The sequence below is a fragment of the Paralichthys olivaceus genome, chromosome 8, assembly GCF_024713975.1.
Source record: "Paralichthys olivaceus isolate ysfri-2021 chromosome 8, ASM2471397v2, whole genome shotgun sequence".
NCBI classification, from domain to species: Eukaryota; Metazoa; Chordata; class Actinopteri; order Pleuronectiformes; family Paralichthyidae; genus Paralichthys; species Paralichthys olivaceus.
Genome location: NC_091100.1, coordinates 23391666 through 23406391, shown reverse-complemented (window position 1 = coordinate 23406391; position 14726 = coordinate 23391666). Strand labels below are relative to the sequence as shown.

General features: G+C 41.2%; 1 protein-coding gene across 7 annotated transcripts in view; it reads right to left on the bottom strand.

The window, feature by feature from the left end:
- LOC109627451 (endonuclease V) overlaps positions 1-14726 on the bottom strand; it is a 74601-nt gene that overhangs the window by 24195 nt on the left and 35680 nt on the right. For 4 of the 7 annotated variants that reach the window (XM_020083975.2, XM_069530529.1, XM_069530531.1 and 1 more), the window contains exon 8: positions 13901-13977. In XM_020083975.2, the coding sequence (XP_019939534.1) occupies positions 13901-13977 (77 nt within the window). Of the gene's footprint in view, positions 1-5847; positions 5964-9195; positions 9221-11045; positions 11590-13900; positions 13978-14726 lie in introns of those variants that run through there. The other 3 variants (XR_011243846.1, XM_069530532.1, XM_069530528.1) reach the window with 3 other exon arrangements.

The following is a 14726-nucleotide window of genomic DNA, read 5'->3' as shown; positions in this document are numbered from 1 at the left end:
TGAAACTAATATCACAATGATAATTTTACCTTCAACCATACAGGGAGTAATGAAATTTTTCTAGGAGTGGAAATCCAAGGTTTTGCAAATTTGTCAAAAATCATAATGATAATGGAGTTGCACAAAACGTGTGAAAAACAGGTTTAATAGAGGCTGGGAAATTCATTTCTTCACACACAACCCCTAGTGGACTAAACCAGTCACTGAGACAAAATAATGTAACCCAAAACATATTCATATATTATTAAATATTATCTCTCTTTGTTCCTGTATATCACTTAATGGGCTGAACATGAGAAAAGCTAGAGAAGTAGAGCATCCACTAACCGGAGGGTTTGTAGTTCGAGCCTAGTCTCCGCCATTCCGCTTGCCTAAGTGTCCTTGGATGAAATACTGAACCCAAAATGTTGTAAATGTTTATAAAAAAAACAGCAAACACAATGTTAAATGGGTAAGTCAGACTGGCCATGTGGTAAAGCTTCCTGAATACTTAAACACACAGTTCATTGCTACACAACAGAGTTCAGGTGAGAATCTCACTAATGACTAAAGGCTGCAGTCAGTGGGAACGGCTTCTGAGAGCGTTAATCCCACTCCTGACAAAGTCGAGCCTTGCTGCTGACTGAAGAGCCATACAAGTGGGAGCACTGCAGCCCGCTGGCAGCGACCATGGAGCTGCTAAGCAGGGATGGACTTCACATAACAGCCACTCAATGAAAACAAAAGCCCCGACCCTGTCTGCTGAGCCTCTCTTCCCCTCGCTGGAAAATCTAATAACCGATGTTCGCAGCATCTCCTCTGCCTCGTCCAAGGCTGACGCATCCTTATTACAATAGATTGGCCTCAATTGATTTGTCTTTAGAAGCCTCAGGGAAAAAAGAGGCAGAATTGATTTTCTGGTTTACAGCAGAGGCATGGGAAAGGTTTGTGCATGTGGTGAAGCGGAAGGCAAGACACCTGGACGGCTTGTACGTGTGAGTGTGTGCAGAGGTAGATCGTACAGGGGTGTTCGTGTGATGCTGGTGTGAGTGAGTGTGTATGTGAATGTGTGTGTGTGTGCAAGCGCTTCTACTGGAGATAAACAAGGACATTTGTCTGATACTGCAGCAGCTCACCTGTCATTTTAACTCAAGTGCCAGGAGATGTTGGTCCACTCATCTATCAATCTCTTGCTCGCTCGCTTGCACACACACACGCACACACACACACACACACACACACACTCACACTCACACTCACACACACACACACACACACTCACACACACACATGCACACACATTGAAAAATCATATGAAATGAAAAAATTACAAAAAAACAAAACACATCGTTGATGTTAATGCGATTCAGTTTAAGAATGAGCTGATTCTTTTGACCAGGGTGACTTAATATTGAACAACAGAACTCTGTTTAACATAACACTCAAAGTTACTGAATACAATATTTAAAAAACTTAAATGTGATTTAATGCTTTTAGAAGCTTGTATTTAAGATCCACAATGAGAGAAGATGAAAAAAGTAAAGATGTTAAAGGTATGAGTCAGGCTTCAAAATCCTAAATCCAACAATTCCTGGAATAGAACTTGATGTGAAGCTTCATTAGAACTTCCCTGGCTCTAAAATGACAAAACGCATTGAATAACCTTCATCAAAATTGTGTATTGTTTTAAACTGCAATTTGCATAGTATACAACACCCGGGCTCTAACTCTAATTTGAATGTTTTATTCATTTAACTAATGAGTAAATACTGATTTAAATGTTTTTCATAATGCAGAGCTCTTTACATTTAATGAGCCTTCTGAAGATTAATAAACTGTAAATGTCACTGGACAAGAGCTGCAACTGATTAAGTAGTTAGTTAGTTGACTGACAGTAAAATAATTGGCTTACATTTTAATACTGTGTTATTGATGTGCTTAAAAATATTCTTGGGTTTATTATTATAATTGATTGAAGGATTTTTGTCTGTGAAAGACCAAAAAACAAGCAAATCAAGACAATAATCTACAAATTAAAGGACCAGTGTGTGAGATGTACAGCATATATGAGCAAAAATTGAATCATTCTTATTATGTTATCAGTAGTGTGTAATCACCTGGAAGTAATAATAATAATAATAACAACTGTATTTATAGCACTTATCTAAACAAACTGCTTCATAAAAAAAATACAATTCAGGTATTCAATTCAGTTAAATTTTTTGGGCCACGGAGCAGTGTAACCATCACACTTGAGCTCTGTGAGACCGGTTGTTGTAGTGAAAATTATAACTTCACTTCATCAAGTGTTTCAGCCTGTAAATCACAATAATGTTGAAAGAGCCTAAAGGTGAATCTGACTGGCTACTGGCTTGTATGGCAGTGCTATGAAAGCCATGTGGATCAGACATCATTAGCTCTGTGCCTTTTTTATTTTATTTATTTAAACTAAACTAAATACCTTCTCTCATAGACAGCAGAGTCAGAGGCTATCATATTAAAAAACTACATAAAATGTAGAAAGGAATAAAAGTAAGATTAGAGGAATAAAGGAGTTAAAACAACACAGTAGTGCCAGAGTTAAAAATGCGCTCCTATAAAACGTTTTGAGCGGTGATTTAAAGTGGTAAAAATAAGTAAAAATCATTGTATTGTCATTAGCTCATATTGAATATATAAAGAGGAGCATGTCCTCTTCCAGGGAGTCCGGCATTTGGCACCCCCAGGTTTCTACTGTAGCTTAGAACAGACAAACCAAACACTAGCTCCAGTAAGGGTCTATTTTAAGTTTTTGAAGTTACCTCAAGGCCACTGAAGGAAAGGGAAGGTGTGGGCTGGTTGTAATATCAAACATCACCACTAGATTTCACTATACACACAGGACCTTTAATTGCTTTTAACAATAATCTTTACTTACAGTCTTAAACGACTCAATAATCATACCACCGCTGCACACAATTAATTAAACTGACTTTTCCATGTTCATGTTTTCTGGAGTTAGGTTTACATGTACATGCTTTAAGTCAGCAAATTGGGGGATTTCCATCAACTGTTCTTTTAAAAACCGTTTTCAAGAAGTAATATAAAAACCAAGTCCGATTCATCAAGACGATCCATTTGTGTTTGGTTTACTGATTTTGTCACTTGTGTGTTGCTTTAGTCAGCTTCTGTCTGTGATGCGCAGAGAACGAGAACCTGTGTTTATATCGGATTCTTTTCAGTCAGCACTCTGTACGAGTGAGGCAGGTAAAAGTGAGTGACAGGACGACATGAAGGATGTGTCTGCGGTACAGGAAGCAGAAGCATGGACCGAAACGCCAAGGTGTTTTTGAAAAATCTGTTATGGGCCTCCTTTATCTCATCTTCTCTCTTTTTGTCCATCTCAGCCAGGCGTAAAGACTTTGCAATCTTCCATCTTATTCATCCCTTGGCTTTTTGGGGTTCAGGATTAAAATGTGCACAAGCTGAACACATGAAGTAAAAATTCTCTTGCCTTCATGTCACTACTATGAAAATTACAAACAAGCTCTTTTCACCCTTTGAATGTGTAAAGCTCCAGACTACTCACTGACATCATCTACCAGGGGTTCCCAGTCACAGGTAAAGGTCAAAGCATGACGAGAGAAAAGAGAATCAGACAAGTGAATATTCTATTGATTTAATCTAAATGTGTGTTTCCACAGCCTCCGGTCTGTTCTCCTGCTGTAGCATCTCAGTTTGCTGCATCAGTCTGAGCGCGGCTCAACCTCCCCAAGTCACCCGGCTCAGGCTGTGATTTACAGTCACACAGCTGCTGTAATAGACTATTACGTTACGACAGGGTGTTGGTGGGTAACTAAATTGTTTGTGAGCATCCTGATGCAGTGACACAGTTAAGATTCACAGATGCTGAGCAGAAAAAGGGATTTTTCTAACACACTGACTCAGTGGTTCTCTGAATCCTCTTGAAGCAATGAGAGTATTTGGTGTGGATTCAGAACAGCCAGTGACAATGGGAACATTTTAACAGTGCTTGTGTTTTAACTTGTTTAACGAAAAGTAAAAAGTCTTGCTCTTTGGAACATTGTTTTGTTTGTCATTGGCAAACTGTGTCGCTCCCTGTCGATCAAAAACTAAAAGCAGAGATGTTTGCTACAGCTTGTTTTCTGCCTCTGCCCCCTCCACAGACCCCATCCACACATCCCCTGCTCATTTGCCCTTTCCCTCTGTCTCCCCATCTCTCATTCCTGGGGCTCAGCGATTGTTCTTGTTATCGCTGAGGAGTGCACGGGGTTTTGTGTCAGTGTGTTTGATGACGAGGTGGCAGTGGTGAAAAATGAGGCAGGTGGTGGCAATTCATCAACACTTGAGCAGCGCTTGGTGGCGTTCTGGCAGAGAGAGGCGAGGCGGCGCTTAACGCGACACTGAAGGTTTTTCAGTGTGAGGCCGGGCATGATGAAATAGATGCGGTTTCTCCTCCGCTGCATCAGACAGACAGCAGGGAGGATGGAAAAGGAGAGGAGGAGAAAGGGGGGGAGAGGGGACGGTCTTTTCTCTGCGGGCCTCCACATCAAGCGGCGGCTTTTCTCCCCCAGCAACTCCCTCCACTTCATTCTCATCACCACCTTCCTCCTCTCAAGGTGTGCTCTACAAATGTGCAACATGCACTTTTTACCTTTTTCTTATTCCAATGCAATTTGTATCTCTGTTGGCATGGAAACAGATGACAGAATACCGATAAAAAAGAATGAAGAGAGAGAAAAACTCTTTCACAGTCCAATGATGCCATATCTGCAACTCCTCCTCTTGATCCCACCCACCCTTTAACTTTCAAACCATTGGTTGATTTATCTCCCTCCATGTCATCTCTGCTCCCTACCCCCTAAATCAGCATGTGAACACACACACACACACACACACACACACACACACACACACACACACACACACACACACACACACACACACACACACATGAGCCCCTTGACGATTACAGATACAGTATATATGCAAACACACACACAGGCACACACACACACAAACTCTTTCTCTCTCTCTCACACACTCACACATGCACACACACGGGCCCCTTGACAATTACAGATACAGTATATATGCAAACACATGCGCACACACACACACACACACACACACACACGCACTCTCTCTCTCTCTCACACACATTCACACGAGCACAAACACAGTCTCTCTCTCTCTCTCTCTCTCTCTCTCTCTCTCTCTCACACACACACACAAACACACGAAAACTCTCTCTCTCCCTCTCTCACACACACACACACACACACACACACACACACACACACACACGTCATGTGATCGCTGTGGAGCTGAGCCAGTGAAACTATAACAAGTGAGGAAACAATAGGTGCTGATGGTGAAACAAGGACCAACAAGAGTAAACAGGAGAAAAATAGCAGAAACACCTTGGGGGATTGTTAAGTGGAGAAAAATGTCTTAATCATAAATGCAGCCATTATTTCAACAACTATTGAACAGTGGAAGATGAGGGAGAGGAGGAAGATGCATCTAAAACCCTGCCACTGTTGTCTTTGTTTACAACTTTGTTTAAAGCAGTGTTATTCAGTGTTTCTGGCTGCATGCTGAAAACAAACAGCTGACCACAAACACACACACACACACACATGTTCTTTAATATTAAAAAACAAAGGAAAGTCACACAGGTCAGTGTAAATGGACTAAAAGATAGAAGGAGTCGTACATATCATATTTCACAATTTATTTCCTGAATTCACTGAACTGTGTGTCTGCATGAGAGAGAAAAACAAGAGTGGAGAACAGACGGACAGAGTGCTTGAGACGGACGGAGAGGAAAAAAATATATCATTAAGCTTTGTGCCCCTGAGTCACCTTAACATGTTTTATTTGTCGTCCCTTAGAAGCAGAGTTGGCATCAGAACTGTTTACTTCACGGTCTGGGTCAGTCTGGGTCGAGCACCTGGTACACACTGCCAGAGGCTGCAGTCCTTCAGGACACACACACACAGGTTTGTGCAGATAGCTTTACTTTGCAATGACTTCCATTCGATGTGGACAGCCTGACCAAAACATTATCCCTTACCAAAAACATTATCCCAGAATAAAACATGACCAATTAATGTTTAACCCAAACCACAATTCACATCTTAGCACTAGCCTTAACCAGTTATGTTCACTCCAGTTTGCCCTTGTATAGAGTTTATACAGTGAGTATGTGTAGAGTATTTAGGGACCCTGTGATTCAGTGCCAGTGTAAATCGCTTCATATGTACACATGTAAACAGAACACTGCGTGGTTTCTTTCTGTTCTACTGGTGAGTTAAAAGCTTCCTCTCAATTTGGCCCAGTTAAATTCATTGTCATGGAAAAACAATTCAAAATACGATCAACAGGCTAAACATTGCCTGATCACCTTAACTGCATATTTCTGAAACTAAATGATTACAGACAGACAGACATGGTGATCACTATCCCCTATCCCCCTGCTTTATATGCATGGGGTGTAATAAAATGGACCCTTTGCTTAATTCACCACACTCTCATTGCTACAGTCTTACTTTGTCTCCTATGTGTATAACCATGCTGAGTAACTTCTCTGACTTTATGACTCTTATTGTGCTGATGTTGAACTACATTTCAACTTTGAGCACCATCAGACTTGCCACTTCTTGCCACAAGTGTCACTTTTCAGCAAACTTTACCTGGGAATACTAACTACATTTTAATAAACTAGCCCATTCCTCAGACTGTTCTCTTGTCCTGTCTTAATCCTCCAGAGTTACTTCAGAGTTAGTGAGTCCTCCTCAAACAGCTCAACAATGTACTGTGACTTTTTTTGTTTGTGTGCTGGATGTTGTGCTCAGAGATTTTTATGAACTGTCTATGGTGCAGAGCTAGAAAATGTTGCTACATCCTACCTGGTTTATCTGCAATGAAGATATTATAGTCAATGTTGCCCTATTATTGTTTATGTGAGTGATTTATATAAATATGTACTTATTTACTTAACTGCTATTATTTTTTCATAAATTGCACGTCAGGTATTTTGGAGACAGCTTGCTTAGGGGGAAGTTATTCCATGAATGTTGCTGCCATTACGGAGATCAACACCTGTGACACCCATGAATGTCTGTGTCAGTCTGATATGGTGAAATAGAAATAATCGAATTATCTAAATGATCTGCTATGACACATATTATTGGCCACAGGCTGCCAGTTGTGGACTGCTGCTGTAGTTAATCCAAGATTCCACAGACTGAAGGCACAGTTCCCTGCCCCCACTGTTTGCTACAGAGCCCTGGTCACTTGTTTATTCAAAGATTATTAATATGGAACATATCGCAGGTCAAAACAGACATTTCTGGAATCAGTAGGTAGATTGACACAGATGTATATTGCAGTCTTAAGACAACTCCTGACACCTGACAGATTTTGTGGGAATCAAAGTGGAGACATTCATTTTTTTCTTGTCTGACCAAACAACCAAAAGTCCAAACCGACATGACCTGTGACAAAAACACATTTGCACACACCTTCACACATGGCGGCCCAATTTGTAGATAAATCAACCTTAACAGGTTCATCTGAATCAGCCCAGATCGAGGTGAGATGATGGTATTTATAAATGTCAGGCTGACACTGGATATGGTGTTTCTGAGGTGGAAGAACGGGACAGAGGAAGGTGATGAAACATTGACTGTGCACCTCAGTCCATCGGTTAATACTGATGATGAGTAGTTCCTACAGCAACAAGCTCTGTCCTTGTACCACTATAACTTTTTAATGAGAGCCGCTGCTCCTGACAGAGCTCATTGGTCCAACCTTGGGCCGACTGCCTCCACAACATGTTCCATGACATTTTAGAAATGTATTCCAAAAGGGCAGTAAAGTGTGTATAACAGCATGAATTTGATTGAGACAATCCCAAAGGTTGAAACTGGATGGTTTCTTGATGGTTTGAGATTATTGTGTTAAAATGGTATAAAACGATCTGCCACAACAAACCATAAAGGCAGCTCACACTTAATGACATTGATAATTGTTTAGAAAGTGAGAATTAAAGTTAATGTGAGGATCTTCCATAAGCTCAGAATCCTGCACTTACTGCATTACAATGTTATTCAATAAAATAAAGGCAAAAATGTCTGAATTTTCTTTTCTAAAATCTTATTTTTTATGCCTCTGCGACACCCAGTGATTGGATGTTGGTGGTCAAAGGTCAAGTCTGTTTTTCTTGAATGTGATATCTTAAGATCAGCTTGAGGGAATGTTTTCAAATTTGGTACACACATTCACTTAGACTCAAAGATAAACTGATAGCATCTTGGTGGTAAAAACGTCACGTGACCTTGCATTGTTTTGATCTGGATATATCAGGAATTCCCAAAGAGAATTTCAGTACATGTGGCACAAACATTCAACATTCAAGCTTGACCTGAATAGTTGAATTCAAAGGTCAAGGACACTGTGACCTCACAAAGCACAGTTTTTAATCTTGCGAATGTGATATCTCACAATCTCACAACACACGATCAGTTGAAGATAATAAGACGAAATGTTGCTCGACACCAGTTGACATGTGAAGTCAGAGCAAAAGAGTTCATGAAGTGATGAGTAAAGTCACTGTTGGTCACTTTGTTCTCCTGCTTTTAACTAGAAAAGGTGTTAAATTAAACACAGAGGGTGGTGTCAGTGTCAGTTCAATCTTAAATAGATGTTCAGTATGTTCATATATTCGTTTTCTATTGCAGACAGCCGTTACATCACAATGCCATACAGCAATAAGAGCAATAAATAGCTGTGCACACTTGGAGTTTAATCCAGAAACGACCAGTATATCACTCCGTCACTAACCACTGACATGTTATATCCTCTTACTCCACTCTTTTCCCCTCTCTCATAGCCATTGATTTTTCCACGCTCGTTACTTGGTCCCTTCCTCCCTCGCACCCCTGTTGATTCCTTCCTCTGTTCGGATCTCTTGATCTCCTCTCCTGCTGCTCCATCTTTCATGTCTTTCTCCTCTTTCTTTGACAGAGACAGACAGAAACTCTGCCACCCTGGGACACAGACCACAGTCCGCTGTGGAGCCGCTCGACCCCCTGGGCCCGTGTGCAGGTGAACACTGGGAAGAGTTCAGCCACATACAGGAGCGCTTGGAGCTAGAGGCTGAATTTCCAATTCTGTCTGACTAGATACTCTTGGTGGAGAATGTTTCCAAAATCAGGGACTTCATTAAAGCCACCTTGAAAGGACACAACAATTTGTGTATTGACACATCAACAATCATTACCTGGTAATCAGAGCAAAAGAAATGTGATTGCTTTTCAGAGACATTTAACTGATTAACAAAGGAAACAAAACGTTCATAGAAACAGTTTCTCCTTGTAAAGCTATTTTTTCTAAACCACGTCAGGAATGTAATGAGGCGACTCTACAATATCAAAAAAACATTTCACTCCTGTTGTAACAAACTCATTTTCTTTGGGTGCTGGAGGCTTGAACATCACTAAAAACATCACCATCACAACAATACATGAAAACTAAAAAGCATTCAGGGACATGCCTCCGTCAAGGCCGCACAACACACAAAGCCTTAATAAAAGAAAATGTTGAGAAACATTTCATCTGGAGGTGAATATGGACCTGCATGGAAAACATGCTGATTAGCTGACAATAACTGATGTTTGGAAAAAAACTCAAATCCTGTCTAAGGATTTTCCTGCATTCATGTCATGTGTCACTGATTATCAATGACACATGACACATCATTTATAACTTTTGCTTACACACAAAACGGGGTCTGAAATATGCGTATGCCTCTTCTCACGTAAACGTTGGGATCTATAAAAACAAACTCTGACCCATGCGTACGAACATTTTGGAGACGGGAAAATGACGATGCATATGTGAGGTGGTGAACTGAATTGATCCACTTCATCATTGACATTAAAACCAGCAGTTATTTGGGCTCGAGCGACATACCTGTTCCTCACGAACCTACTGACAGCAAACTAGGCTCAGATAACATTAAACAGCAGAGCTGCAGAGCCGAGTCATTAATAATTTTTAAGAATATCTTCTAAAACTGTGCGTGTATCATCAAGTCCGATGTTTTCATGCAGTTTGTGTTTGTGTAAACGTGTCTGTGCCATCAGGCGCACAGAGCACACTGGAGATCACTCACAAAAAAAAAAAAAGAAAAACTATTCATTTTCAAACTTTCATTTCCAAATAATATCCTAGAGTGGAGGATAGGATCCACTCATGTGTGATGTTATCTGTCTAATCGCTCTAAGTATATAAAGACTGTGGGACACTCGTGTGTAATGCTGTGTGATGGATGCACTGGCATTGATACATGAATGGAAGGATGAGGAGGAAACAAGTGTTCAGTGATCACAAAGAGTTTTTGTCCCATGATGAAGACTAATCAGCTGATATAGATCTGTGATCTTAGATCTTTATGCTCAACTGGGTCCGGTATGACACAGATCGACCGACTGAACCGAACCACACAGCACAAACAGTACTTTGGTTCATTTGCCGACAGGTATGTCTGTGGTATGATTAACACTGTATAATATTTACCTCACTATTTAAAGGTACAGTGTGTAGAAGTTTGTGATATGTAGTGTTGAAATTGCATGTTGCAGCTGAACACCCCTCACCTCACCCTCTCCTTCCAAACATGAAAAAGAACCTGTGGCAGCTTCAGTTGTCATAAAAACTCAAAAGGTGTTTAGTTTTTTCAGTCTGGACTAATGTAAAAAACATGGCAGCCCCCGTAGAGAGGGTCCCCCTCTTATATTTAAATATAAAGTATTTAAATATAAAGGGCTTTTTCTGGGGTAAAGAAAACTACAATTCATACAATTTAGATGAAACAAACTAGTGAAAACATCATGAGGATTATTCTACATTAGATTTCTGCCAATAGTTCCCTTTGACCTAAATCTTACACACTGGACATTTAAAGCCTCTTTTAATCATTTAAAAAATATAATTCTGCTCAATTTTAGAGCTTAGGGATGTGATTACAATCGATACAACAAGTTCCCTCACATTCTGACAGCGTTTCATTTTATGCCTCCACCTTTGAATTGGATTTTTTTATTTAGCTACAAACAACAGTTGATTTACTGCAGGGTCCTTCAAGTTTCAAGAGTTACAAGTCAAGAAATTAAGCACAATAACCTATGGCCTTGAATTTCAGAATTTTGGATACAAACCACACACGTAATAACAATAAAGCAGCATCTATAAAAAAAACTAACTATAAAATCTTTCTTGCAGATAAACCACATAGGATGAACACAACCAGTTGCTTTTCAGCATTTTATCCATCATCAAGGAACAAACATATATTCAAACAGAACATAAATGGGCCAGCAATTACTGCTGGCGTCTCGGCTAAGCTCAGCTTGTCTCTGCTCTCTCCTCTGTCTCTCGTGTGTCTCTCCTCTCTGGCACCTCTGCTGCCGCATTTGAACATGAGGAGCAACCAGCTAACAGCCATTAGCTGTGCTGATTTCTCCCCTGGTACAAGTGGGGGTCTCTCTGAGCCACCTCCGTGCCCACAGCTTTCTCATGTCACTCTTTGCCTTAAAAGCTCTGCACACAACAAACAAACAATAAAAAGGGGCAGGTGGGTGTTGCTCGGGATAGCGGATCGTCCACTAACCAGAGGGTCGGCGGTTCGATCTCAGTCTCCGAAAGTGCTGAAAGTGACCTTGGGCAAGATAGTGAACCTCAAATGACCCTAACGGCTGTGCCAGCAGTATGTGAGTGATGAGAGAAAGTGCTGCACTGTATGAATGTGTGTGTGAATGGGTGGATTGCAGGTTTAGAGCGAGCACTGCGCTAGTATGAGAAAGTACAGAATCACAAGTGTGAAGAGCACAGCCCACATGCTCCTGTTGCTACTGTACAGTACGTCTGATCCAGTGTGTGTGCAGCCTGTTGAGTGAGGGAGTGAGGGTAGTGCTGGGTTAGGGCCTGGAGGAAGCTGCTGCAGCCCTGCCTACTCAGCACAAAGCCTCTCTTCCTGTCTCAGGCTCTTTGTGGAGAGGCTGATCAAAGCGAGCAGCGCACTCAGAGGATTCACCCCATCAGGGAGCTGCTGAGCGGATCAACATGGACACCCCATTATGCTTCCCAGTGGGGCACGCTGAGGGATGTGAGTGTGCACACATCCTCGTGTGAACAAGTGTGAGTGGATGTAGAAATATATGAGTGTGAGTGAACACAAGGAGCTGCACTTGGATCCCGAATGTTCAATTCTGTGCATGGTTGAAAATACTGCGCTTTGAAAGGGAGGGTGAACGATGATTGGGTTTTCGAAGCATCTGAGCGTGCCAACGGTCTTCAGCTTTGATCGGTAATGAGGAAGGCTGGGCCGAACCGAGCGGCGCTGCCTGTTATTTCAGATGAGAGTCACAGGATCAAAGCTGTTTTTCTCCTCTCGTCGCAGTTCTCGCTCTCTCTGCCTTTGCATCTCTGCCTAACCTCGAGCGTCCTTGCCTCACCTCTGCCCCATGCTCATCCCTCCCAAAATGCAGAGAACCTGTCAAACAAGATTAGACTCCAAAACTTTCCACCTCTGGTGCTGCAGAACAGAGTTGTACACTGTCACGAAACAGGAAGCCAGGGTTCAAGCCCCCATCTTAAAACAACAGTAAGTGTCAAGCAGCTGCAATGTGTTGTTCTTACATGACCTCTGACCTCCCTGCTGACAGAGGACATGAAATGACAATGTCAACATGCCAAAAGCTTTATTCATGTTACGGGAGAAAGCAAAATAAATCATGATGATGGGGGTGTGGCTCATTGTTAGAGCGGTCGTCCTCTAACCAGAGGGTCAGCAGTTCGATCCCCGCCTTCCCCATTCACATGCCAAAGTGAACTACCTCCCAATACCATAGAGAAAAGTGATAGATGCACTGTATGAATGTGTGTGTGAATGGGTTAATTGCAAGAGCTTTACTGTAAAGTGCTTTGAGCAGTCATCAAGAAAAGCTCTATATAAATACAGACCATTTACCATGATCCATTATGAGGGACCACAGTGTGTTTTTCCTTTGTCACACAATGTTGTTGCAGAGACGGACAAAGCCAAAGCGGACATAACGCAATTAAAAGGCAACCATTAGCAAATGGCTTGTTACCTTAAATAAAATTCAGGATTTCCTTGTGTTTGAACATTGAATCATTGTGGATAATGTAAATACACAAGTCAACAAAATACATAACATAGGTTTTAGGTGAAAAGAAACTATTAATGTAGAATAATCCTCATGATGTTTTCACTAGTGTGCTTCATCTAAATTGTTTGAATTGTAGTTTTCTTTAGCCAAAGAACCTTTATATTTAAATACTTTATATTTACATCGAGGGGGTCCTCTCTAAGGAGGCCGACATGTTTTTTACATTAGTCCAGACTGGACAAACTAAACACCTTTTGAGTTTTTATGACAACTAAAGGATTCCACTGTTTCTTTCTCATGTTTGGAAGGAGAGGGTGAGGTGAGGGGTGTTCAGGTGCAACATGCAACTTCAACACTAGATATCACTAAATTCTACACACTGAACCTTTAATGTTGTGCAAATTGAGCATGAATCTTTCTCATGTACATTTAACAGTTTTGTGTTGACACCACAGTATTTATCCTCCTCGACAACAAGTCTTATTTAATTTAAACAGCAAAGTAGATGAGACTGTTTTGGCTTTTTAACAACACCTGGCTTTACTTTAGGATTAAGGGGAATTCTTCAGTGACTCACTGGCTGTGGCTTCTAATCCTATTTTAAGACTGTATAAATCACTTCTCTCACCATGTGCCAAGGTAACAAACAAAAAAGTCGCATGTGTGAGTGTGTGCACTTGAGAGTGAGAACACAGTATGATAAGGATTTTGTCACTTACCTCATTCTTTGTAAATGTGCTGCTGTGTCTGCAGATGGGAAGTGTCTGCGAAGGTATTCTCTGGAGCGACAGTCGGCCTGTGGAAGAGGAGAGGAGGAAGAAAGGTGGAGGGGGAGAGAGAGAGAAAAAAGAGAAGAAAAAGAGGGGGAGATTTAACAAGTTTCCACACAGCGTTTGCAATTTGTCAGCTTCTCAGAGGTGAGCAGGAAAGTCCTTGATCACTGAACACGTTCGTCTGAAGTTTGAAATTAATATTAAGTGCCTTGATGCTGACTTCACACGCACAGCAAACTAAGCCTGTGTGTTTGCTGCCAAATCTGACAAACATAAATCATTATCTGACAAATCAGCTGTTGTACAAATGTCTCTGAGGCAGCATCTCCATCTAAACATCATTAGGATATTACAGCACTGCTTCTCAGGTCCCATTATTTAACTAGATATCCTCTTAAGCTCCACAAATGACAGAAATCCACCGCTTATTTATTGTGCTGCTCCTTTCTCCAGGTAACAAATAAAACAGTGTGATGCTCCATAAAGGCAATGTCACATAACAGTCAAAATCAGGGAACTGACTCACATTAACCCTTCCCCTGCTCATTTGGTGTTTATTATCCAATCAGCTGACATCTCCAGAAGGTACTACAATTTTGGTTTGTACCATGATTCATGAATTGTGGGACTGGGACAATGTCAGAGCATAAGGGCATTTCAATCAGGAGAGACTGCAATTGAAAAGCAAGCAAAATGCATTGCCGTGAACAGACAGAGATGGAAATGATAGAAATGAGAGTCCATTAGACCCCATATGATGTCATCAAGGTGA